Source organism: Carcharodon carcharias, chromosome 13, assembly GCF_017639515.1.
Source record: "Carcharodon carcharias isolate sCarCar2 chromosome 13, sCarCar2.pri, whole genome shotgun sequence".
Taxonomy (NCBI): Eukaryota; Metazoa; Chordata; class Chondrichthyes; order Lamniformes; family Lamnidae; genus Carcharodon; species Carcharodon carcharias.
This window is the reverse complement of record NC_054479.1, coordinates 92,890,396-92,917,038: the sequence shown is the minus strand read 5'-3', so window position 1 is coordinate 92,917,038 and position 26,643 is coordinate 92,890,396. Positions and strand designations below refer to the sequence as shown.

At 39.6% G+C, this 26,643-nt stretch overlaps 1 protein-coding gene across 8 annotated transcripts in view; it reads left to right on the top strand.

Moving 5' to 3' along the window:
* plekha5 (pleckstrin homology domain containing, family A member 5) overlaps positions 1–26,643 on the top strand; it is a 410,437-nt gene that overhangs the window by 330,053 nt on the left and 53,741 nt on the right. For 2 of the 8 annotated variants that reach the window (XM_041202945.1, XM_041202940.1), the window contains exons 11-14: positions 1,101–1,578; positions 2,186–2,269; positions 18,943–19,062; positions 25,284–25,349. In XM_041202945.1, coding sequence (XP_041058879.1) covers positions 1,101–1,578; positions 2,186–2,269; positions 18,943–19,062; positions 25,284–25,349 — 748 coding nt within the window. Of the gene's footprint in view, positions 1–1,100; positions 1,579–2,185; positions 2,270–18,942; positions 19,063–20,003; positions 20,058–22,130; positions 22,261–25,283; positions 25,350–26,643 lie in introns of those variants that run through there. The other 6 variants (XM_041202944.1, XM_041202941.1, XM_041202939.1 and 3 more) reach the window with 5 other exon arrangements.

The following is a 26,643-nucleotide window of genomic DNA, read 5'->3' as shown; positions in this document are numbered from 1 at the left end:
AACTCTTGCAATCTTCTTTTATATTACTGGCTAGTTTACCCTCATATTTAATTGTCTCCCTCCTTATTTTTTTAGTTGTCCTCTGTTGGTCTTTGTAGGCTTCCCAATCTCTTGTCTTCCCACTGCTCTTCGCCTCATTGTATGCTTTCTCTTTAGCTTTTATGCTATCCCTGACTTCCCTTGTCAGCCATGGTTGCCTCGTCCTCCCTTTGGTATGCTTCTTCTTCCTAGGGATGAATGAGAGACCTCATATCTTCAATCAGCTGCATTTCATAAAGGTAAAGGTATCTTTAAGTCAAAGTGATGTCTTTTCAGCATTTCCCCGGATAGGAAACTAATGTGCCAAACAAACAGTGACCCAAGTCATACCTTGAATTCTTAATGCTGCTTTCACATATCATTACTATTATGTTACAGCATGCTTCCTATGGCACATGCTTCCAATGCAGTTTGTAATTTGAAATTTGTTGGTATTGTGTTCAGTGAGAAACATTTTCTCTGCATTCCACCTCAGCATCTTTTCTGGTTGTTATGTCTTGTATGCATCTAATTTGAATTGTATTACTTCTCCAATGCTCTTCAGTAAGAATTGAAATGTTAAGTTATGGATGAACTGAAAACTTATTTTGTTGTGAGTGGTAACATAATAAGAGTAAAACGGTTGTTTATGGCCTGACCTGACTCAGTGCTGTGGTACAGATTTGTTCTGTGGTTTGTATATTGTGTTAACCCACTTGTTCAGCATTTCCTGTTTTTGTTTTAATACCGTGTCCAGCAGTTCAGACACATCTGTGGTAAGAAGAACAGAGTTAATATATTAGGTCAATGACCTTTCAGCAGAACTGGTATTGGTTTCATTTAATGCCAAGTTTTTTTTTCTCTTTCATTCTCTTCCCCCTGGTATTACCTATGATGAATCCTCAACTTCCTATTTAACTCATCAATCTTTTTATTTACCATGTCACAACTGCTGCTGCATCAAGTTGGCCATGTGGAAGAAATTCAGCAAACAACTTGTAATTGTGTGAGAGAGTTGATAGTTTTCTGTTTCTAAATGAATTCATGTAAAAATTTTTAAGTAATGTTCTGTTAATTTACAGCATCACCTGTTATCAAACATTACCAAGAAACCTGCCGAGCTATCGGGCTCAGGTCATACCATGTTACAGGACAATGCCACGTCAGAGTACGACAAGACCTGACAGCATCTGTTCAGTGTCACCTTCTGCATATGATAGGGTGCTTCGACCACCTTCATCAGAAGAAAAACGGAAGTCAATGCGAGATGATACCATGTGGCAACTATATGAATGGCAACAGCGTCAAGTTTACCATAAGCATGGGACACTAAGCAGACATGGTACTTTAAGTACTCCTGTTACCATGATGAATATTGTTGATCAGTCACGCTCTATTCCTCCATCACCTTCTCATGGTTCACTGGCCCCCTACCAGGTATACTCTCCCCTGAGATCTTACAACATTGAATCAAGATCAGAAGTATTGTCACCTATTTTAAGAGGAGACGTGACCATTGATTCCATGAAATCCCGGCGACACAGGGCACCTGTCAACAAGGTAAAGGACCTTCCTTGGTCTTGCCATTCAATCTGAGTCAACATTCTTAAAATCTAGATTCAGTACTGCTAATTATGAACCTTAAATTTTGTGTTTAATTGAAAGCAATAATGTGCTTTTGTACCATAATTCTGTTGTCTTTGTGGGAAGTGAAAGGTTTGTTTATGAAAATCTAAACTAATCTGGTTGCTAACCTTTCTTTAATGTGGGGGTGGGGAGGCACCCCTTTTCAAGAGGGGAATACTTTATCATTCTGTGGGTGCACGTTCTTCTGTTGAAATGTAATACTGCAATAGAAGATGACCTTTCTCATTCCTCTATTTTAAAAAAACATATCATTCCCCAACTATCACATGCCTGTTTTTTTGCTAGGCCCTTAAGAATCTTCATCCAAAGTATTGAAGGGAGAATTTATTTTCCCATTCTAAAGCACAGTCTAGAAATCATTTATGGAATAACTTTGGTGCGGTGTTGAAGACTGATCTTCTGCTGGTACTCCTGGTTTGTGGATGGTGAATTCCCAAAGGATCTAAATGAAAAAAAGAAAGGACAAAGATAGGGAAAGCATTACTGATGGAGAATTCTGTTTTCATTTCACTCTCCTTAGTTTGTCTATCCACCAGACAGAAGGTCGATGCCTGCTACTGTACCTGTACAGACTATTACACCTGAGAGCTTGCAGGGAAAAACGGTGAGTCATATAAGGGCTTCATTATGGTCACCTTTGTTGAAATTTGTTGATCTGAGTAAATTTCATAGAGTTGGCCACTTAGACATCTCTTCTGTTTTCATTTCTGTATTAGCAGTTTTGATCCTATGATTGAATTAGTGCTTTATTGTTTGTAAACATTGTAGAGTACCTAATAAAGGAAAATAAGCTTCAGGAGTGTAGATGGTTTGTTTAAAGGTGCAATTTTGGTTGTGACCAAGTAGTAAAGCTGCCACTATTTGTTATAGCCATGCTCTAGTTCAGTATTTGTTCCTTGGCACACTTGCTGGCTTTAAGTCTTTTATCTAAAATCTTGTATCTATAACAGGGTTCCCATACTGTGGGTTGTAACCCCCAATGGGGTTGCAGAGATAACTTATAAGGTTATGAGCTCTCCCGCCTCCAAAGCAGCAATGGCAACACTGGTGAGGAGGCTCTGACAGGACAGCCCTAGGCTCGCAGGCTCCTTGCCTCCTAACAGCAAAGAGGCGGGTGGTGAGCCCAAAGCGCCCTTTTGCCTTAGGAAGCATTTCTAGTGGCGAGTAGAGTTGGGATTTCTGTGTGCCAATTGGTTCAGGCAGCCAAGCGGAACTCAGTCGCTGACTTGAGTGCAGAAAAATGGGATGCCAGGAAGGTGAGTGGCTGCTTTAAACTTAAATGTGTTTCTGCTCCTGTCTGCCTGTTGTACTACAAAGGTTGATTGGAATGTAAAATGCATTATCGCAATAAGCTATTGCTATTTAAGAAGAATTTAGTTGAAAACCTGATAAATATTGAAGGAAATGAGAAAAGAATGAGGAGGCAGTGGGGTGGGGGTTGAGTGGTACTTCCATCTTCCACTCCTGTATTTAAAGGTTTTTCTATATATTTTTTCATATCTCAGCATTCTGCCACTGCTGTTGTCAGAGGCCCTGCTCTTTTTCCATTCTTGTGTTCAAAGTCATTTCTATACATTTTAAATAGCTTGTGAAAGCAAGTTAAATGATGTCAACTGTTGCTTCTAAAGAGATCAGGAATTAAATGTTCAGGGCACCAGAATTCGACTACCCTCAGTTTGAAATCCTATCTCTTGCAGACTTTTTAATTTCCTATAGTCCCATTTGACTTGGTGGGGGGTGGGGGGGGGTGGTGGTGGTGGTGAGGTTGAGATGTTTTTTTAATTATTCATTGGATGTGGGCGTCGCTGGCTAAGCCAGCATTTGTTGCCCATTTCTAATTGCCCTTGAGGAGTTGGTGGTGAGCTGCCTTCTTGAACTGCTACAGTCCATGTGGTGTAGGTACACCCACAGTAGTGTTAGGGAGGGAATTCCAGGATTTTGACCCAGCAACAGTGAAGTGGGGCTGTGGACTCGAATTTAGAGTAATTAAATCCAATGTAGCACCAACGCAGGATATACTGAATAGCCTTAGCTACTGTAATTATGATCTTCATGGTGCTATTCTGCCTCTCAAACCGTATCAAGCGGTTAACACCCTTGATTTCTACTTGTGAAGGTACGACTTGCATTGATGAACTTAAGGCGATTTAGTGATCATAATTTCAACTGTTTGTGATCAATCGTGTGAGCTAGCTAATCTAACTCCATAACTCCAATGTGTCAAAAACAAAAAAAATTGCGTTTAGAAAGATGTATTGATGATGAAAACTGAGATTAAATGTAGGATATAGTGCATATTATCATGCGAACAAATTGCACACCAGACTATTCCGGGACATGACAGATTAAAACAAATGTAACAATCTGCACATGCTTTCATGTTTGTTGCTCAAGATTTTGGGGCTTGCACCCTGGGCTGGTAACCCAGAACATGGTGAGTGATGTGGTGGGAGTTGGTGGTGGTGGAAAGAGAGCTGATCACTGTATGTGGAGGGAAATGGGGCTGATTACTGGGTGCCGGAGGAGGTATTGATTATAGTGTGTGCTTGGGGATGGGGAGTAAAGTAGAGAGGGGCTTCACTGAGGCTTCTGTCACTAGAGAATATGGAGAGCTTGGCTGAAGCCTACATGAGTATATAAAATCATAACATTTTTACAAGTTAATAACACAGATTTTCATATTTATATGATGAATTATTATTTGTTGATCTATATTCTACAAACTTGAATAATTATATGCTGAATGTTACAATGCTGCTTTATTATTTTGTTCTTGCTGGCATCTGAGGTCATTAATTTTCAAGTGTTAAAATGGGGTCAAATCGGAAAATAGTTTGAGAAGCACTGACCTTTTATGTGTGATTGTTGTCAGTGGTTAACCATTGTGACTTCGTAGCGGTTTGTTCCAACTGAGTGGCTTGCTAGGCCATTTCAAAAGGCATTTAAGAGTCAAGCACATTGCTGTGGTTCTGGAGTCACATGTAGGCCAGACCAGGTAAGATGACAGATTTCTTTCCCTAAAGGACATTAGGGAACCAGATGGGTTTTTACAACAAACGACAATGGTTTTGTGATCATCATTAGACTTTTAATTCCAGATTTTTATTGAATTCAAATTCCACCATCTGCCGTGGGTCCCCAGTGTATTGCCCGGGGTCTCTGGATTATTAGTCCAGCGACAATACCACTAAGCCATAGCCTCCATGATGGAGGAGCCCAGCACAGCAGTGCAAAAGATAAGGCTGAAGTATTCGCAACGGTCTTCAGCCAGAAGTGCCGAGTGGATGATCCATCACAGATGCCAGCCAATTCGATTCACTTCACGTGATACCAAGAAACGCTGAAGGCACTGAATACTGCAAAGGCTATGGGCCCTGACAATATTCCAGCAATAGTACTGAAGACTTGTGCTCCAGAACTTGCCACACCCCTAGCCAAGCTGTTCCAGTGCAACTACAACACTGGCATCTACCCAGCTATATGGCAAATTGCCAAGGTATGTCCTGTACACACAAAAGCAGGACAAATCCAACTCGGCCAATTACCGCCCCATCAATCTACTCTCAATCATCAGTAAAGTAATGGAAGGAGTCATCAACGGTGCAATCAAGCGGCACTTGCTTAGCAGTAACCTGCTCACTGATGCCCAGTTTGGGTTTTGCCGAGGCCACCCAGCTCCTAACCTCATTACAGCCTTGGTTCAAACATGGACAAAAGAGTTGAACTCCCGAGGTAAAGTGAGAGTGACTGCCCTTAACATCAAAGCAGCATTTTGATCGAGTGTGGCATCAAGTAGCCCTCGCAAAACTGGTGTCAATGGGAATCGGGAAAAACTCTCCACTGATTGGAGTCATACCTAGCACAAAGGAAGATGTTGTTGTGGTTGTTGGAGGTCAGTCATCTCAGCTCCAGGACATCACTGCAGGTGTTCCTCAGGGTAGTATCCTCAGCCCAACCATCTTCACCTGCTTCATCAATGACCTTCCTTCCATCATTAGGTCAGAAGTGGAGATGTGTGCTAACGATTGCACAATGTTCAACACCATTTGCGACCCCTCAGATACTGAAGCAGTCCATCTCCAAATGCAGCAAGACCTGGACAATTTCTCGGCTTGGGCTGACAAGTGGCAAGTAACATTCGCACCACATGTGTCAGGCAATGACCATCTCCAACAAGAGAGAATTCAACCATCGCCCCTTGATGTTCAATGGCATTACCATTGCTAAATCTCCCACTATCAACATCCTGAGGGTTACCATTGACCAGAAACTGAACTGGACCAGCATATAAATACTGTGGCTACAAAAGCAGGTCAGAAGCTAGGAATTGTGCGACGATTAGCTCACCTCCTGACTCCTCAAAGCCTGTCTACCATCTACATGGCACAAATTAGGAGTGTGATGGAATGCTCCCCCTTTGTCTGGATGATTGCAGCTCCCACAACACTCAAGAAGCTCAACACCACCCAGGACAAAGCACTCTGCTTGATTGGCACCACCTCCACAAACGTTCATCCCCTCCACCACCGACGCACAGTAGCATCAGTGTGTACCATCTACAAGATGCACTGCAGGAGTTCAGTAAGGCTCCTTAGGCAGCACCTTCCAAACCCATGACCACTACCACCTAGAAGGTCAAGGGCAGCAGATAGATGGGAACACCACCACCTGGAGGTTCCCCTCCAAGCCACTTACCATCCTGACTTGGAAATATATCGCCGTTCCTTCATTGTCGCTGGGTCAAAACCCTGGAACTCCCTTCCTTACAGCACTGTGGTGTACCTACACCACCTGGACAGCAGTAGTTCAAGAAGGCAGCTCACCACCACCACCTCAAGGGCAACCAGGGATGGGCAATAAATGCTGGACCAGCCAGCAAAGCCCACATCCTGCGAATGAATAAAGAAGAAAAATATGACACCATGAAGCAAGTGGATCAGGCAGGTCAGCTGCTTAGATAATTTCTGCTCGCTCTTCGTTAATCATACAGCAAGCCATTTTAGCCACTCGTATGGGCTCTGCTCCCTCCCAACCCCTTGACACTTTAGAAGACCCATGGTCTGTTCCTTCTCAATCTCTCCTGAAAATTGCAACTTTCATATGGATCATTCATTTTCTATGTTCTCCAGTCTGTGCTCTTTCCTGTCTGAGAGATATAGTGACAATGCTTGTAGGATACTTAGCAATGTAATTTTTAAGCTTGTGATTCATAATTATAAATCCGTTGTGTTGTTATATAATTTATATTTAAATGATTCACCTTTTGGGTATTTGTCTACATAATTGAATAAAAAGATTTTGTCTGTAGTATCCCCACAGATCTGATTTGTACATTGTATTATTACTCATATGCACCCAACCAGCTTTAGCCGAGTTATCAGTCTGCAGCAAAGTCTTCACCTCGCTACCCACTTTGAGCTTATAACATCGGCTCTGCGACACTTGCTTTCAATTACAGGCACTGACCTTAAGTTTTTTCAGCAAAGGCAACAAGATACAACATTGTGCCTCCAATTTGCTCCCAGAGAAAGTTGGTCCGTCCTGTCTCCCTGAGTTTGCCATAGTCTTTCAAAGACAGCTGAAATGAAGATGTGCAAAGAAGTTGAGAGAAGAAAGCGAACGTGCTTGATTTGTAAACAGAACTATCAAACAATGAGTGTGAGCAGTTCATGGATTTTTCTATCTCTGAGACTGAGTCCATTCATTCAATTGCCTCTGCCATTTCCCTCTTTTCCTGTAACGCACCAGCCAAACTTCTTCTAAGGCACCTCCCCACTGTCCTAACTCTCAACTCACATCTTTCTCTAGTTTCTCTTCTATCTCTCCTCATGCCCTCTCTGAGCTCATTTTGTCCATGGCCCAGCAGTAGCTTCGTTGGTAACTCTCTCTCTCTCACCTCTAAGTCAGAAGATTCTGGGTTCAAATACCACTCCAGGACTCGAGCGCAAAGATCAAGGCTGATGTTCCAGTGCAGTGTTGAGAAAGACCTGCACTGTCGGAGGTGTTGTCTTTCAGGTGAAATGTTAAACTAAGGTTGTTGAGATGGACTAGAGAGATTTTGAAAAAGGGAGAAAGAGGGAAAGGTAAAAAATGATGGGGTCAAAAAAATGACTAATATCTACAGAGGAGAGAAATGGCAACTTTTATTGTCCGTGAACATTGCAATAGGGAGCACCTTAGTATTTAAAAAATTGTCTAGTATGGTCCATGTCATGCTATCTCATTTCAGCAATCTGCAATGTTACATTTACAGGGCTGTCAAGTGATGCAATGGGTGATGCATTGACTGAACAGTGTGGGGTATATAACCTTTTGTGCCTCTTAATAACCCCGTAATATTCCTTCGAACTGCAGACTAATTCTATCTCCTCCTGTGATCGTGTGACAGTATTCTGTAGCAATTATATCATAAAAACCCTCATGATCTCCAGTTAATCTAATCGTAACTCTGCTTTTAACAATCATTAGGATAACTTTAATTTTATTGAGATAATGGTGCATATTACAAAAGTAAAGAGTGAATAAAAGCCTGTAATGTAATTTTCCAGGTCAGATGGCATCCATAAACTACTCGAGCTTTCGCTCTTGTGTTCTTTATCTGAATGCTTTGGCTAAACTACACTTTTTGTTCATTTCCAAGCATCCGTTGTTGTATGTCACAATGTGCCATTCCTTACAATGCTGTCTTCATATGGCTCCTATGGGAGCACTTTAACCAGGGAATTACTCTATATTGCACATGATCTTTCTCTGATCATTTTGTTCCTTACTGATAACCTATTTGTAAAATGGATATTGCTTTTTTTCAATAAGCTGACCATGGTTATTGTTTTAATAAGGAAAATTGCCCTCAGGCTTTTGTTGTTCTTAACAACTAGCAGGAGTAAGTGCATTAATTTAATATCCTATATTGATCAGTATTCCATACTTATTGGAAAGTATGCTTCCAATTTCTCTGCAGCTTATCTCCCAAAGCTGCAAAAGAAGTTCAGTGAGTGAAAAACTTGATTCACTCATTACCAAAATACAGTGTCAGATTGTACTGGGATATGTGAAGCAATGTTGATAAAGTATTCCACAAAGTCGAATGGCTATGCTTCCACCTGATTTAGGAAATATAATTTGTTCCAAGCATTTGCAAAAACCCATTCGTCATTACCAATTCTGCATGAAACGACTGAAATTTCTCTTCTTTCCAGAAGTTTCCAAGTTGCCTTATATGAAAATCGATTTTAATTTGCATTGTGGATGGCAATATTTATGTTGTACCTTTAATGTAGAAAGTCGCCCCAAGGCACGGAGTGCCTAAAGCATAATGTGGTTTTGTGCAAACTGGAGCAGTTGATAAATTTGTGATCACAGAGCTGCAGGAGAAATTAAAACAGAAAATGCTGGAAATACTCAGGTTAGACAGCATCTGTGAAGAGAAAAAGAATTGAATTAATATTTCAGGTCCGTGATCTTTCAAAAGAATCTGAACAGACCTGAAATGTTAACTCTCTCTCTTTCCCCACCACCACCCCCAACAGATGCTGAGTATTTCTAGCATTTCCTGTTTTTATTTCAGATTTTCAGCATCTGCAGAGTTTTGCTTTTGCGTTTCCTGCTTCCGCCTTGCATGCTCCGCGCATGTGCCATTCCAGCATGTTGCTCTGTGATGTCATTTCAAGCAACAGGGTTAGCTGTGGCCAGGACCAAAGATGGCATTGTTCAAACCATCATGGCTAGGCAGTGGCATCCTTTTAACATGCACTCGACGCAGAATTATGCAACTATAGTAATGTGTATTCATCCGGAACCAATTTGGAAAACAAAATGCAGATTATGATGGCCATTTTGTGCAGTGTACTCCTCCCGCTTAAAGACAATCACAGAGCAGTCTGAGCAGATCTCTGCCTCAGGCAACTTCCACCCACTTTAGTGTTTCCTCTACAAAATTGGTTTTGGGCGAATACAGATTCATATAGTTCAGTATAGGCATTTTCTCCGACTTTATAATGTTTGGAATTGCAGCATCCCCGCAGTTTCTGAATCTCCCGTTCCAGAACCTCTTCCCCTTAATCCGGGTCTGTCACCAGGAGGAAGCCCCAGAGCTGCAAACAGAATTGCGGCCATCACTGAGCGGATCAGAAGCTTCTCCTCCCTTTCCATCCCAATCCCCGGAAACTGTGGAAAGCCGTACACTGGTTGCCTGCCCACTACAGGGCTCAGAAACTGGGTGAATGGCCTCAGAATCCAAATCAGATCCACCTATCTCTCCTACATATGACATCATTGAATTCTCTGCATGCGCGAAAAGTGCACATACGCAGACGATGGCAATGGCCATCTTGCATCACCATCTTGCTTTGGCAGGTGACAATGTTTTGCTTCTGTATTGTGAATTGCTACAGAAGAAATCTCTTGATTGATGGTTATCACAAGGGCCTTAAACATAGTTAGCAGCAAAGGACCTGGAAGCAGCTGAGTTAGATTGTTCCTTCCAATTGGTTTATAATCATTGGAGCCAACCCCATGACCATATGAGCACAGGAATTAATGATGACAGCTTAAGGAATGAAGTCGCCATAACTAATAATGCAAAGCATAGTTGCCCAAGCCTTTTCAGTTAGTCTTTTTTTGTAGCTATTCTGGATGATTCCACAATAGATTTGAACAAGCATGTCAATATATATAATTTCAGACAGCATTTCTGATCTTAATCATGTAATGATCTATATTCACTATGATAATAATGTTCCTGCCCATAAAGTTAAGCTACAGAATATTGATTAATTCACTAGTCGGATTTGTGCTACAGGTCAGTTGTTAGCTTGAAAAAAGATTCAAGTTACACACTTGACTTGGCTGGAGCAATCTTGTAACAAATCTGACCTCATGATAGCTAGCATGTTTATTTGTCTGCTAGGCAATGTGATTCATAGGGCAGAAACTAAGCAGCTTTGAGGCAAAATGTGTGTGTGAGCTCAAGATCCAAAATGTTCAGAACCAAAGGCAAAGCTACATGCTTTTAATTACAGGTGTGAAACCTAGACATAGAAACATGGAAAAGTTGCAGCACAGAAAGAAGCCATTCAGCCCATCATGTCTGCACCAGCTGAAAAAAAAACTGGTCACCCATTCTAATCCCACCTTCCAGCACCCAGTTCATAGCCTTGCAGGTTACAGCACCTTGGGTGCAGATCCAGATACCTTTTTAGATGAGTTGAGGGTTTCTATCTCAGCCACCAATCCGGGCAAGAAATTCCAGACACCTACCCCCTCTGGGTGAACAAGTTTATCCTAGTACCTTCCCCCCAACCCCCCTCCTCCCCACCTCATCCTACCACCCATCACCTTAAATCTGTGCCTTCTGGTAATTGACCTTGCTGCTAGGCTTTCCTGTCTACACTATCTAGGCCTCATAATTTTGTACACCTCAATCAAGTCATCCTTCAGCCTCCTCTGTTCCAAGGAAAACAACCCCAGCCTACCCAATCTTTCCTCATAGCTGCAATTTTCAAGCTCTGGCAACATTCTTGTCAATTTCTTCTGTACTCTTTCCAGACCAATTATGCCCATCCTGTAATGTAGTGACCTGAACTCCAGCTATGGCCTAACTTGCATTTATACAGTTCCAGCATTACATTCCTGCTTTTGTATTCTGTGCCTTGTCCAATAAAGAAAAGCATTCCATATAACTTCTTTACCACCTTATCTACCTGTCCTGCCACCTTCAAGGGACCTGTGGACATGCACTCCAAGGTGTCTCACTTCCTCTACCCCTCTCATTATCCTCCCATTTATTGTGTATTCCCTTGCTTTGTTTGCCCTCCCAAAATGCATTACCTCACACTTCTCCAGATTGAATTCAATTTGCCACTTTTCCGCCCACTCACCCAAACCATTGATATCGTTCTGGAGTCCACAGCTATTCTCTTCACTATCAACAACATGACCGTTTTTTGTATCATCTGCAAATTTCCCAATCATCCCTCCCACATTTAAGTCCAAATCATTAATATATACCACAAACAGAAAGGCACCCAACACTGAGTCCTGTGGAATGCCACTGGAAACCGCTTTCCATTCGCAAAATCATCTGTCGATCATTACCCTTTGTTTCCTGCCACTGAGCCAATTATGGATCGAACTAGCCACATTCCCTTGTATCCCATGAGCTTTTATTCTTCTGACCAGTCAGCCATGTGAGACCTTGCCTTAGTAAAATCCATATAGACCACATCCGCCGCACTACTCTCTGGTACCTCGCCTGTACCTAATGAGTATTGAAAAATGATCCTCAGAGCATCCACCATTTCCTTCCTGGCTTCCTTTAAAAGCCTGGGATACAGCCCATCCGGCCCTGGTGAATTATCCACCTTCAAGGATGTCAGTCCCTCCAGTACTTCCTCTCTCATTATGCTATTCTCTCATTATTCTTATTGTATCTAATATTTCATACTCCTCCTCCTTAACTAGAATACATCGTCCTTCTCTTTTGTGAAGACAGAAACAAAGTACTCATTAAGAACCCTATCCACATCTTCTACCTGAACACATAAGTTACCCTGTACATCCCCGATAAGCCCTACCCTTTCCTTAGTTATCCTCTTGCTCTTAAAGTACCGATCAAAAATCTTTGGGTTTTCTTTGATTTTACCTGCCAATATTTTTTCATATCCTCTTTTTGCTTTCCTGATTTCCTTTTTTACTTCACCACTGTATGTTCTATTCTTTCGGCTTTCTAATGTATTCATTTTTTTTGTGACTGTCATAAACTTTCTTTTTCAGCTTTATCTTACCCTGTATGCTTCTAAATAACCAGGGGGCTCTAGATTTGGCAACATCACCCTTTTTCTTTGTGGGGACATGTCTACACTGTGCCCATAGAATCTTGCTTTTGAATGCCTCCCACTAGTCTGCCACTGATTTCCCTTCAAGTAGCTGTAACCAGTCCACTTTCAGCTTTGTGAAATTTGTCTTTCCCCAGTTGAGAACTCATACTCCTGTTCTATTTTTATTCTTTTCTGTAATTATGCTAAATCTAACTATTATGGTCACTATCTCCAAAATGGTCACCTACCACTACTTAACCCGTTTGCTTCATTCCCTAAACTAAATCTAGAATTGCACTCCCTGTCATTGGGCTTGTTATGTGCTGACTAAAAAAGTCCTCTTGAATGCAATTCAAGAATTTTGTGCCCTCTGTGCCCTTCACACTATCCCAGTTGATATTAGAATAGTTGAAGTCTCCAACTATTATTGTCCAATTGTTTTTGCACTCAGAAATTTGCCTACATATTTGTTCTTCTATCTCTCTCTTACAATTTGGGGGCTATATTACACTCCTGGTTGTGTGGCTGATCCTTTTTTAATTTCTGAGCTCAATCCATATGGCCTCATTTGATGATTAATTTAGTATATCGTTCCTCCTCGCAGCTGTAATTGATTCCTTAACCAATAATGCTGCAACCCCACCTTTCTTTTTGCCCCCCTCGCTATCCTGCTTGAAAACCCTATCCAGGGATGTTGAGCTGCCATATTTGCCCCCTCTTTAAGCCAAGTTTCTGTTATAGCAATGATATCATGCTGCCATGTGTCAATTTGTGCCTTCAGCTCATCAGCTTTGTTTGCTATACTCCCTGCCTTTAAATATATACCTTCTAACACTGCCAAGTTCCTATGTTGCACAATTTTTCCTGCTTCTTCTGTCTTTCAGAGTCACTCGCTAATTTCTTGTCTCCCACTCCTTGTTCTATATTTGTCCGACCTGAATCTGCCCTCAGGTTCCCATCCCCTTGACAACCTAGTTTAAACCCTCCCCAGCAAATCTCCCTGCAAGGACATGTGTCCCTGTCCCGTTCAGGCATAGACCATCTGGCTTGTACAGATTCTACCTTCCCCATGTGTTCATCTGGTGTTTTCTCCTATTTCTATACTCAGAAGCACGTAGTCTTGGGAGTAATTTGGAGATTATTACCTTTTGAGGTCTTGCTCAGTAATCTTTCCTAACTCCCTAAATTCAGCCTGCAGGACCTCATTCCTTTTTCTCCCTATTTTGTTGGTACCAAGGTGGACCTCGAGCTCTGACTGTTAACCCTCCCCCTGAAGGATGTCCTGCTACCACCCCTTGATATCCTGGACCCTGGCACCAGGAAGGCAACACACCATCCTGGAGTCACGTTTACTGCCACAAAAATGCCAGTCTGATCCCCTGACTATCGAATCTGCTATCACAATTGCTCTTCCGCTCCTCTTCCTCCCCTCCTGTGCAGCTGAGCCACCCATGATGCTGTGGACTTGGCCCTGGCTACACTGCCCTCATCAGTACACAAAATGGAAAACCAGTTAACAAGCAAGATAGACTCAGGGGACTCCTGCATTACCTGCCTGGTTTCCTTAGACTGTCTGATCGTCACCCATTCCCTCTCTGCCTGCCCGCTCCTAACCTGCAGTGACCACCTCCCTAAACGTGCTACCCGTGTAGTTCTCAGCCTGACACCAGACGCCGCTCTAGTTCTGACAACCGGCGCTCAAGCTTTTGCAGCCAGTGACATGTCCCTGCAGATATGTTTGTTTCATACACATGGTATATCCATGACTTCTCACGTTCCACTGGGTGAACATTCCACTGGGCCAAGTTGACCTGCTATACCGTAACTTTAAAAGCTATTTATTACAATTGGAATAAGCAGAATAGCTTACCAGCTATTCACCAATCAGCTTCTTCCCCTGTACCGAAGTAAGAGCCAACTACTGGAGGCTGAAAACAAAGTAAAAAGAGAAAGAATCATCTCCTTCCCCTCTTCACCAAACTCAATCACTCGCCAAACTTCCAATTTGCACTCTACACACCCAAAGCAGCACTGAGGAAGGCCTCTATTTTTTATGCTCCCTGGAAAGCAACTGATTCAATCTTCTGAAAACCAGTTTAAGCTAGCTATCAATTTAACTAGTTGCAGCTGCTCTCAGAGAGCCTGTATACCTGTCTTTTAAGGCTAGAATAAAATCAACCTCTCCTGACTTGAGTAAATTTTAGTTAATTATTAAATTAAAGAAAAGACTGAACTTTAAATAGAAATTAACCCTTAAAACTCCACCATTCGCCAAACTTGCCATGCAAAGCAGTAGAAGCATGCATAATATCTTGTTTAAAATGAGGTACATGAAGCACTGATGAACACCAAAGCCCTACACTGCACCAACATAGCTAGCATTATAATTGTGATTAAAGTGACCAGTCTTAGTGGGCTGTAAATGCATATATATTAATTGAGCCTACACATTAAAGACTTCCTAAAGCCATATTCTACTTACAGCCAACTAGTGACAAAAACAAGGTCAGTAGGGTTCAGAACAAATTATTCAAGAATAACCTGAAGCGAAGACTTAGTAAAGGTGGCATTCATCCAGAAACCTTGGAGAATTGTGATTGTGCAGTATGGAATCTAAAGCATGCCGCCACACACATTAAAGCACTCCCTTAATGGAAGAAAAACACTCCCAGAAAGCAAATAGCATATGACTTAAATGAGCACGTAGTATCTTATCCATAGGATGCCCTGTCGAAATTCCCACAGACTACATTTAATTAGAAATCACAACTGGTGAAAATGTCTCCTTTTACACTGTAATATTGATGTTAACAACAACCAAAAAGTTATATCTTATTAATGAAATGTAGCTCTATTTTTAATGGCATACCAGCTCATAGCTATTGTTGCATACCATCTCTAGCCCTGGAAAACTAATTTTTTTTCCAATCTGATACAGTTAAGTCCCACCTTTTGCGACTTCCTTGTTCACGTATTCACTTAGCCAAGCTAAAGCTTTTGTACACCAGATCACCCATTGCATGAGCAAATGTTTGCTTATCCACATTTTCTTTCCCCTTTCTCATTAAAGACACTTTATTCTAAATGAAATTTATTCCATTAGCCATGTCAGAGCAGATACCTCGGCACATTTTAACGAAGAGATGATGTCAAAGTCTCTGGAAGCTGATTCCTTTCATTAGTCCTGGCTGTAGACATTTAATTCTCTATTTTAAGGGGTGAGAAGCGGTGCCTGGAATGATTGCAGCTGAAATGCAGCCCCAATGGAGAGATTAACCTGGAAATGTCGGAATCTCTCAGTCCGAAGCTGCAATAATAGCTCTGTTCAGTTTTGAAATCTTCGCCAATTTATTTCTTTGTATGTAAAAAAACTTTCTGCCAATTTTGAGATGATTCATGTTTTTCTTCATTGAGGATTGTCTCTCAAAAATTTTCAATGCATGCCTTGGATATTAAAAGAGCAGTTGAGTCTGTAGTTGAATTATTTTGTTACAACATTGAACTCAGAGGCTCCCCCCATTTGTCGCATACCACAATTTGCTGCACAGTAACTGCACAAACTAATGCTGCCCTTGCATTGTTGGAACATATCTAATTGACTCCCATTGTGAAGTGTGTATGTCGTTCACGATTTTGCCTTTTACAAGGTTTCACAGAATGACGAGGCTTTACCGTAATTTCAGTTTTATGTTTTTGAAAAGCTAAAGATAGTTCAACTTGTAATGTGTATGTCCCAATCGTTTATTTTGTTCCTTGTAAAGTTTATAAAAAGTGCAGGATAACCAGTGGTTTGCTGTCTGTGAGAATACTTCAGTGTAATTGGCTGCTAACCACGATTGATGTCATAGTTGCTGGATGCCTGGAGATCCCCTTGACTTTGTGCCAGTTGAAAGCTGCTTTTGGGAAAAGAGTAGTCCGCACCATTGAGATTGCTCGATCTTTGTGTTCAGCTTTATTCACTAAGAAGTGGGCGCCGTTGCTTTGCTGAAGACCACAATTTAAGCATGCTGTTCAAAAATTATTTCAGCCCCCACCCCCTCTCTCTCTCTCCCTCTCTCCCCCTCTCTCTAACATGTCAAACTGAAACCATATTAAAATACAATTCCATTTGTCCCTCCTGAATGCTGGAATATTTTATCTCAAATGTAATAAGACAAATGATAGGAAATTAAACAATGCTTTAGTTGTTATCAGTGATAAACATTGCTTTGCATGTTTAACTTTTAATAAGTGATCCATAAGAGATGACCCAGTTTGAGTATTGTCAGGATAACCTGGATTTTGATAGATTTGTAACATTTTGGCTAACCTCAATAGCAATGAAAGTGCAGACTGACATTGCGTAAGCAGGGTGCTGTGTCTAATTATCTCTGCTGTTGCATTGGATGGCAAATGTGTGTCTCTGGTTGTAATCTATTGGGAAAATTTATTTTAGAACTTACTGGGACAAGACTTTTTTTTTAAACTCTGCTGAAAGTAACTTTTCCCCTGCCAGAAGCTATAATCTGTGAAGCTTAATTAAAAGAAAACCTAAAAAACTGGACTTTAGCACAAAACTGGAATGGAAATGTAGATTTGAGCACATTGGTGTTAAAGGAAGTGACTAGAAAAATTGAAGAAATGCTCCAGCTATTTTTTAAGTTTGATTTGGAGGGGTTTTTGTTCAACAAGAGCTACATATAAAACTTAGCAATAATGGGTCAATTGATGAGCTTAGAGTCATAGACGTCTACAGCACAGAAAAAGGCCTTTTAGCCCATCGGCTTGTGCAGATCTTCATTTGACTTCCACTTAGTATTGGCCCTGAAGCCACAGAGGACAGGACAGCTGATGAGTAAACCACTTCTAATGGAGTGTGCCTGATTCTCAGCCTGAATGATTTCCTGTTCATAATTGATGGAAAATTGTTGAGACTGCAGACCCTTGCGCCTCAATTCAGACTAAGTTCCCATCAAATAAAATTCTGCAATGGGAATATGAAATCAGAATATTTTGACCAGGTAATTTTTCCTGTTTTTATCCATAACTCTGTAGTAGCACTCTTGCCTCTAAGAAGGTTGTAGGTTCAAGCCCCACCCCAGCGACTTGAGCATATAGGGTTGGCATTTCGGTGCTTTACAGAGTAAGTGCTGGACTGTTGCAGGTGCTGAGTTTTGGATGAGATGATAATCCGAGGCCCTGTCTGTTCTCTTAGTATGGCATTAAAGATCCTTTGGTATTCTTTGAAATTGAGCAGGGGAGTTCTCTGTATGTCCTGACTGATATTTATCCCTCAACTAATATCACTGAAATGCATTATCTGATTTATTTTTTTCTCCCTGTTGTTTGTGGGACTTTGGCCTGCGCACTTATGTCATCACATTTCTGTATATCCCAAACAGTAACTAAGATCAAAAATACTTCATTGGCATTAAAGAGCTTTGGGATGTTCTAAGGTCATGACAAGGGTCACATAAATGCAAGTTTGTTGCTTAGGCCTTTCAATTCAAAAAGAAAAGCTGGAAAAGTATTTATTACTGGACAAATGGAGGTTTTCAGCCCTCGGCAAAAGTAAAACAAAGATGAGGATCTGTTTATATATTTCTATTTCTCCTAAAATTGCAACTGTAACCTCTGGCTTTTGAGAAATGGAAAAGGATCAGTGTTAGCTGTTCGATTTCACAAATAAATTCTGTACCTGATCTTTAGTTTAATGTGGCCTCTGATGAGAACTAACAAATTCTCATGCAGAATTTTTGTATTCAAGTTACATTCTTCATAATGTGGCATTTTAAAGGAAACATGAAAGGCATTTTGAAGAGAATTGAATGAATTTTCATTATTGTGATAATTTGAGTTTGGAGGCAATAAAGTAGTATATCTGTACCTTTCACTGGTCATTTGAGTAAAAGTGGTGTCTTTGACCCCATTCACTCAATCATCTACTTCAAATATTGTTGCAAAAATGTAAAAGAATTTTCAACTGTGCAAGATGCATGTCAGTAACAATGCAACTGGACCTATTGCAGTCAAGCCTCAAAAGAAACTTCCCTGGAGGAACTATGCTTGACTAGTTTTTGATGGACTGCATGTAACGTGCTCTGGCATGTGTCCAGAGAAGTTAGGAGCCTCCATGTGTTTTGAAAGAGCTTATTGATTGTGTGTATAAATCTGATGCTTTTCTAGTTTGCACCTATACTTGGGTTAAAAAGAAAAGCGATTCATTACGAATTGTATCCAGATATCGCTTGCTGTCCATGCACAACAACTACCTGTCAAGAAATGATTAGATGTTGTGACAATTTAATCTATAATGTTCTTCATCCTGACAGTGATGCCTCATGTTAATATTTGGCAGTACTTATAGATTTAGTTCAGCTTCTACTTTCAGAGACCTGTGTACTTTTAGATAATCCAGTTGTTTGGTTAACAAATTAATGTGTTTTCCCCCTTTTTGGCTCCCCAAACTGCACACCTGCAGCCAGAGGAGCTGACACTGCTGCTAATCAAGCTGAGGCGGCAGCAAGCAGAGCTGAACAGCATCCGGGAGCACACAGCAGCACAGCTTGTGCAGCTGAATCTCAGTGACGCAAATCCCAAGGTCAGCTGTAAAATGATCTGTTGTACTCCATCGCCATTGTGTTCTGGTCTGTTCATCCATTGCTAATTTGTGTAGTTGTTGTGCACTTCAAGTTTTTTTTAAAATTTGAAATGTTTATTTATGGTTGTCCTTTTATGCGACTCTTAGGTGTGATTGAATTTCGAATATTTTTGTAGAATCTAAAAATGGCAAACTGTTCCAATCTGTATTGATTTAATCAGTCTTTATAAAAATTAATAGGTTGCTTTTGCTGATATTGTTTTCCTGCATTACACCAGTAAGGTTATGTGATGATTTCCATGCATGTGTGATTGTGAAGTTTACCTTGTTCTTTTCTTTAAAAAAGAGTTGCATCTGGATACTTGTGTAAATATACTTTATATTTTGGAAGGGAGATCAAAACCAAAATGTTGCACTTGCTGATTTTGTGCCTGAATGTGTGTACACTTAAATTTCTTGTTCCATAAACTGCACCTGGGAGGGAAATGTCTGATTTATGTGATTTTGTACTAAATGGCCACATGTTTTGTGCTGCATGTGCTCATTTCACCTAACAGATTACTTATCATTTTTAAGTAATCCATTGATTTAAAAAAGAGTAAATCATACAGCATTGAGGGAGGCCATTTAGTCCATCATGCCTATGCCTTTGAAAGAGCTATCAATTAGTCCTGATCCCTTACCTTTTCCCCATAACCCTACATTTTTTTCTTTTTCATTTTCCTCTTATTCAGGACTGATTAATGTACTTCCCAAACAAGTGCTTAAACTTGCCTTTTCATTTGTAACTGAGTTGCTGTTTCTTAAATTGACTGATACAGAATGCAACCTTGTGTCAGTGAATTTTCCTTAAATTCTTATATTTCTTGACTGATTATATTCTGCTGTTGTTCTTCTTTCTATTTTACTTTCTTTTTTTCTTCTTTGTTGCTGCCTGTTAGAATGATATCCTCATTCATCACCTTCAAAGAAACCTCGTGTATTTGGATTATCAGGTGGGAGTACTAGAAATTCATTTTTTCATCATATTAAGTTTCCCAGTGCACGGCTTACTTTTGTGCGCCACCAAGAATACCCCAACTGGCCTGGTAGCAAATAACCCCATTCCAAATGGAGAGAATTTTGAAACCATTTATCTGCTGTTGTTTCCAGTCTAGGTTTCTGATGCTTTGTTGCTTGGTATCTCTTCTTAATGCCCCCGTTCCCCATAAAATGAAACAAATATCAGCACTTTGGAACTTAATGATGACCTGCTCAACAGGGATGACTCCACAATATTAATTAATGTCATTCTTTAGAGACCCACTGAGAACTCTATGGAAACTCAACTATATTTATAATTATTTTAACTGCCTGTTTGAGTTTAATTTAATTATTTCTTGAAAAAAAAGATGAGTAAAGGGGACTTGAGAAGTTGCTTAGCTGATTAATGATTAATAACCATTTAACAGGGTGAATTTTCCCAGGCCATTGGAGATGGGTTTGGGAAAAAAGCTGACGGGCAGATATTCTGACCTCTTCCCGTCTCATTCCACCTTTCCCGAGGACGTGTTGGGAATCTTGTCAGCAACCAGTGTGGGAAAGAAATTAAAATATTTAAGAAGGAAATTGAGAGAAGCTTTGTGCCTCCAATGGCTATTTGCCAACAGCAGGCATGTCACATGCAGCATCTGGAACATAGTAGCATAGAGGAGGCGAGTGTACAGTGGGATACCAATGAAGCCTCAACTGACATGCATGCTGTACTATAAAGCGGCAAGCCTGAGGTCAGCCATAGGCAGAGGCTTGTGATGGCTAAAGCAGGACTTAGAGGCTGATATTAATGCTAGAGGTCTTGGTAAAGAATTTGCTGGTAGTTCCTGCAGGAAACTTTCACAGCTCAATGAGGCTACAGACCTTCTCCATCCCCCTACCGTTTTCTTCAGATGTAGCTCCTCCAAGTCACCACAGTATAAATCTCTGTGCAGCATTATGAAGTGTGTAGTTGGCCTTTTAAATCCTGCACACACAAGCGTAATCCCAACCCGCCATCTTGCCTGCCATCCCTAATTGGATGATGATCGCAGAGGTGGTTTCTGATTCAATGCCTTCCAGACTGTTCAACCAGATGTCTGGGTTGATCCAGAAATCACTCCGCCATTTATGCTAAAACTAAGGTGACAAGATTCCACCCAGTGTTTTGAATTAATTTCAGTTTGTTATTTTGATAGCATATGTTTTCAAATAGCATCATATTAAACTGCAACATTATTTTGATAGCATATGTTGTAGTTGATTTTTAAATGTTAACCATGCAACTCCAATTCAATGCAAAGACTTAATATATAGTATGTTACAAAGATTTGTGCATACACATGTTAATGTGTTACTGTCCTTCGTTATACCTATAGTTTGTACTTTCAGTGGTTGCCTGTGAGCAGATATTTTGCTTAGAGGCTTTTGTCTAATTGCAAAAGCAAAATGTGCTGCCTCATAGAGGAAGAAATTTTGTAAAAGCTCCATCAGCAGGAAGGACTGAAATACTTCAGTATGTATACAAGCATCTTTTGTTAGCAGTTAGGATTTTGTGGTGATTCTTTCTCTTCAACTGAAAAAAAAACCTTTTGTTTATAAACTTCTGGCTGTTGTGGGAGGTAAGAGATGATATTATTGAATCAGTTATAGCTCCATAAAATAAATCTCTTGTTTTGAGTACTCGGAGATAAAATATAAAACAGAAAACTAGGAAACTCCATATTTTACCTCTTACTGCCGGAAAAGGAAGTATTTTGCCTGAGTTTCAAGCATTTCACCGTTGTATTATGCTGAAAATATTATAATTTTTCTCAAATAAAACACAAGCCTGTTGGGTTGTTACAAATTTGCAAAAGATGAACCCAATTGATTAATTCCTACTAGAGTGTTGTTCACAGAATTTTATAATCAGACTTGTAAGCTGATTTTCAATTTCATCATATCTAAAACCCCTAGCGTAATCCTTTCAGTTTGGTGTATAATGCTTGCAAAAGGCTTTGGTATCTACTCTAAAAAGCAGGAGCTATAATCACTGTTTCATCTTTTAAATCCAGCCATGCTGTAAACTGATGTTTACTGTATGCTCCTCCTGATTTGAAATAGATGAAAGAAAATGAACCTTTAATCGCCTCGGTTCACACTATGATTGAGAACTCGGCACCAAGGCCACAAGTATACAAGCAAGTAAGGTCTTGGATATTGATTGCTTTGCTTAATCACAGAGCCCTGTGTATGGCAGCTTTCAGTTTATTACACTTAAATCATACCCTAGATTTCTTATTTACTTCAATGACATTCATCTGTGCATTAGAACCAAGCTGAAATAGTGTTAGCATGGCTTATTTTACCATCCACAAGATATGTTATGCTTTACTGCAATTTCTGCTGAAGATACTCCCATTTGTTTTAGACCTGGTATTGGAATTATATAGACAAGTCTGACAAGCTCCAAATTGAATCTAACCTCATCTGGAACAGGAAATGAAATAAAACTTCAGAAAATGAATCCACTGATTTGTTACAGTAACAAATCAAACCAAAATGAATTGGTGAAATGAGGTCATAACATATATAAATATGGATTAGTCTTGAATGCTGAGGTAACTAAAGTTTGACTGGAACTCAGTTGCCAAACATCTCTAATTCATTTTGTTTTGAGTTTTAAAAAAATCAAGTCACTTTTCAAATGAACAAAAGCATAATTATTTTGTAAAATTTTACTGAAGTATAAATATAGCACTGTTGCTTATTCATACACTGACCTCCACTCATATACCCTCTATGTGTTTCCACAAAGTAATCTGAAGTTGATCTCAAACATGTTCCCCTACTGTGTCTTTCTTCAACATTGCTCAATGTTTCTGCATGGCAGTTGTGATAGCATGCTTAAATGTATATAGTTTATGACAGCAGAAGCAGCAGAAATGTTATAGTTTGTTTCCATACTTTCTTCAATTTATAAATGTTTAAGATCAGATCCAAGGTATGTTTGGTGATGCTATGGACGTTTATAATGAAAATGTCAATATTCCATGTGCTGCCAAATAGAAATTGTAAATGATTAAACTTGTATATAACTGTGAGATTGCTGTTCTAACTGTTTCTTGCCTTTCTCATATGGATTAAGCTCTACAGTACTGCAGATTAATAACCCAAAATCTGATATACCACTATATTTTAAGATAAGCATAATTTCACAAACAGCCCAACTAACACTGGGATGGTGAGATGGATGTCTAAGCTTTCTTTAATTAAGATGATTTGAAGGTTGACCAGACTGGAAGCAGTCTAGCCACTTTTGTAGTTGAACAAACCATCTATAAAACTGATTTCTTTTTAATGCAGTTAAAAGAATGAAAGGAACAGCATTCCACATTCAACATAGATTTTAAAAATGGATATAGTAATATTTACTTGATAAATATATTCATGAGGTGACTGATTTAAGGCAACAAACATATAGGCTGTGGCTAGATCAGTTATGCAAATATTCTGTGTTATCTAGGTAATTGTTCACTTCAGGGGGTGAAATTGACCTGTGGCAACTACACGAAATGTACTCATAGCAAGTTGGCTGGCCATTCTACAGCACCGTGGCCCCTCAATCCTTACCCCCCCTATTTTTTTTGTATTTACTTTAAAAGGAAAAAAATGGGTATAAGACATGCCTCCAGTGCATTTTGTGCTACTAGCACAGAATAGTTTTATCCCCAGTTTGTGTTACCTGTTTCATTTATCTGTTTTAATGGTAACTTGCAACCATGAAGTGTACTTTAATACACCACATTTAGAATCTGAATTTCTTGACTTTGGTTGTCACACAAAAGGCAAATTTCAAGGCAAAAATAAATAGATTTATTAATCGTAGTATTAAAATGATGCAGCTTGGAACATCCAGAGTTTTATTTTTTTCTGTAACGTTATCCACCTTTTACAAATGTGAAATAAGTGTTGCAAATTTGTGGTGTTTTCTCAACACCATATCAACTGAATTTAACATTACTATTAATTTATAGTTCTGGAGCATGCTAAAAATATTCAGCTTTGTTGCTTGTGCTGTACAGCAGTGAGATTTAGCTCATTGACTATGATTATGGTCAACAATATCATAGCAATGTTTAGTACATTATGGGACTGGCACCTCTGCACTGTCTGCTCTACAGACCTGAAGAAGAAATCATTATGGATCATTTTTCCGTTGAGCAGTTCGCATTAAATTTGACAATGGTGTTTGCAATATTGGTACCATATTAGGTTGAGCAAACCCAAAATTTTACCTCATCACTTGGAATGTGGTGGTAAAAGGTAGATCGTTTGTTGTTAAGAAAGTGTTTCATAAATTTTAAGCTATAGATACTTGCCTCTAAAAATGTCATGCTTTGAAATGATTTTTGAAATATACGCAGTGCTGGAAATGCTCAGCAGGTCTGGCAGCATCTGTAGAGAGAAAAACAGAGTTAATGTTGAGTCAAATGTGACTCTTATGAAGAATGCTAACCTGTTTCTCTCCCCACAGATGCTGTCATACCTACCGAGTATTTCCAGCACCACCTATTTTTATTTCAGATTTCCAACATCTGTATTTGCTTTTATTTTATAATATTTGAATACTGGGCTGCAATTCTTTACTATACAGATTAGTGGCTCAATTCAAATTTCAGGCAAAAGAATATCATACAAGTGGGCTTGCATTTGTACATTATTTTTCAAAGAACCTAATTTCAAAATGTTAATTTTTTAAATCTATTTTGAGTACAATGTGTAAACGTTCCATTTTATAACCTGTAACCATTTGCTGAGGACTCCTTTATCTCTGACGAGCTTTCTTTTCCATGGAATAATTTCACCTGCTTATCCCTTTTATCAAAGATAACCTGAACTTTCGTATTTCAAGGCAAAAATAAATTGAGTTGATTAACTCCAAAGCTAAATTCACCAATCCCATTATCCCAGTGGGAGCCTTGCTTGAACTGAGCAGAGATTGAAAAATCGGTGCTTCAGGACTATTCTAGCCCTGTCTTCAAAGCTCATACTCTGATACGAATTAGGAGCAGGCCACTTGGCCCTTCAAGCCTTCTCTGCCATTCAATAAGATATGATTTTAGGTTAGGCTAGCTGCTGGGAGCACCAGATTGCTGGACTTCCCTTCTTCTTTTAATCTATTGATGTTTTAATATTTTCACATTTTCTTATTCATGTTCTTTTAGCTGGCTCAGCAGGATGATTACAGAGAAACTTTATACAGCCACAGACGTGAAAATCTGGACATTGATGTAGGTGAAAATATTTTACAATTTTTTGCTAGCTCAATTTCTAATTATAGTATTATTGGGTCATAGTAAGTTTTTGTAATGTATTCTCAGGACATACTGCAGATTCTTAACTTAAATTTCTGTAGCTTAAATAGTGCAATTTTGTGTAAGCTATTGCTTAGCCTGTAGATGTAAGTGAAGAATTTTGAAAATATATATACACCTTAATAGAAGTCATACAATACAAAATTGCTTATAGATACTGAGAATGCCATATTTCTGTTCAAGTTTATTTGATGGTTGTCAATTAATTGACTAATAACAACAGCCTCCCAAATGTGAAGCTTAAACTGCCAAGGAAATTGTCATTATTCACAATTTCTATCCATCCTTTTCTCTTTCCCTCCACCTCTCACCCAGAAAACTGAAAAGCCTGGCTGAGATCAATTCCTTCCACTGCCTTTGGGATACTGGTGTCATGTCATATTCTACAGCTACAGCTGTGAGGTCTCCAGGGATGAGATACACCAAGCGCCACTATTATTTAAGTGATACATAGAAGTCACTAGGCTACCATGAAAATTGTTTTGATACAGCTGAATAGTATTGCAATGTTACAAATCAGTCACTTACCAACTATTGTTGCCAATAATATCTAGCTGGATGGCAACTTTTTTAAAAAAAAACATTCTACCTCTCATTCTCTTTATTTATCCCAAATGCAGACATAAAGCAGGAAAGTAAGCTCTTTCAGTATTTATTGAAAAAGACTAGGATCAGCAGTAAGAAAGCAGTAAGAGAAGAGGTGCAGAACCATAAATGATGCAAATTGGCTTCAAATGGAGGATGTACTCAAGACAGTAAACATTCTGAATGACATTTGTTTCAAGTCTCCACATGCGATTCATATACATCTCTCCATAAGCAGTTAAAACAGACAAAGTAAACAACTTCAATATAAATAAGATGGAACTGAAAGGGCCCAAAACCAGTAGGTCTGCAGGGATAGATGGTACTTATCACAGAGTGTTGAAGGAGATTAGAGACAGCAGTGAGGCACTGACAGTCATTATAATAGTAATGCTGTCAATGATAAGGAAATAGAGGACATGCTGATTAATTACTTAGCATTAGTATTAGCAAGCCAGACATCCCAAGGAAACTATTATTGAATCAGGGACAGGGGCTCAACAAAATTAACATAGACAAATAATGGAGAAATTAATGGCACAGAAGAATGGCAAATCCCCAGGACCAGATGATTTCTATCCCAGGGTTTTAAAGGAAGTCAGTGAGAACTTTGTGGGTGCTCTAA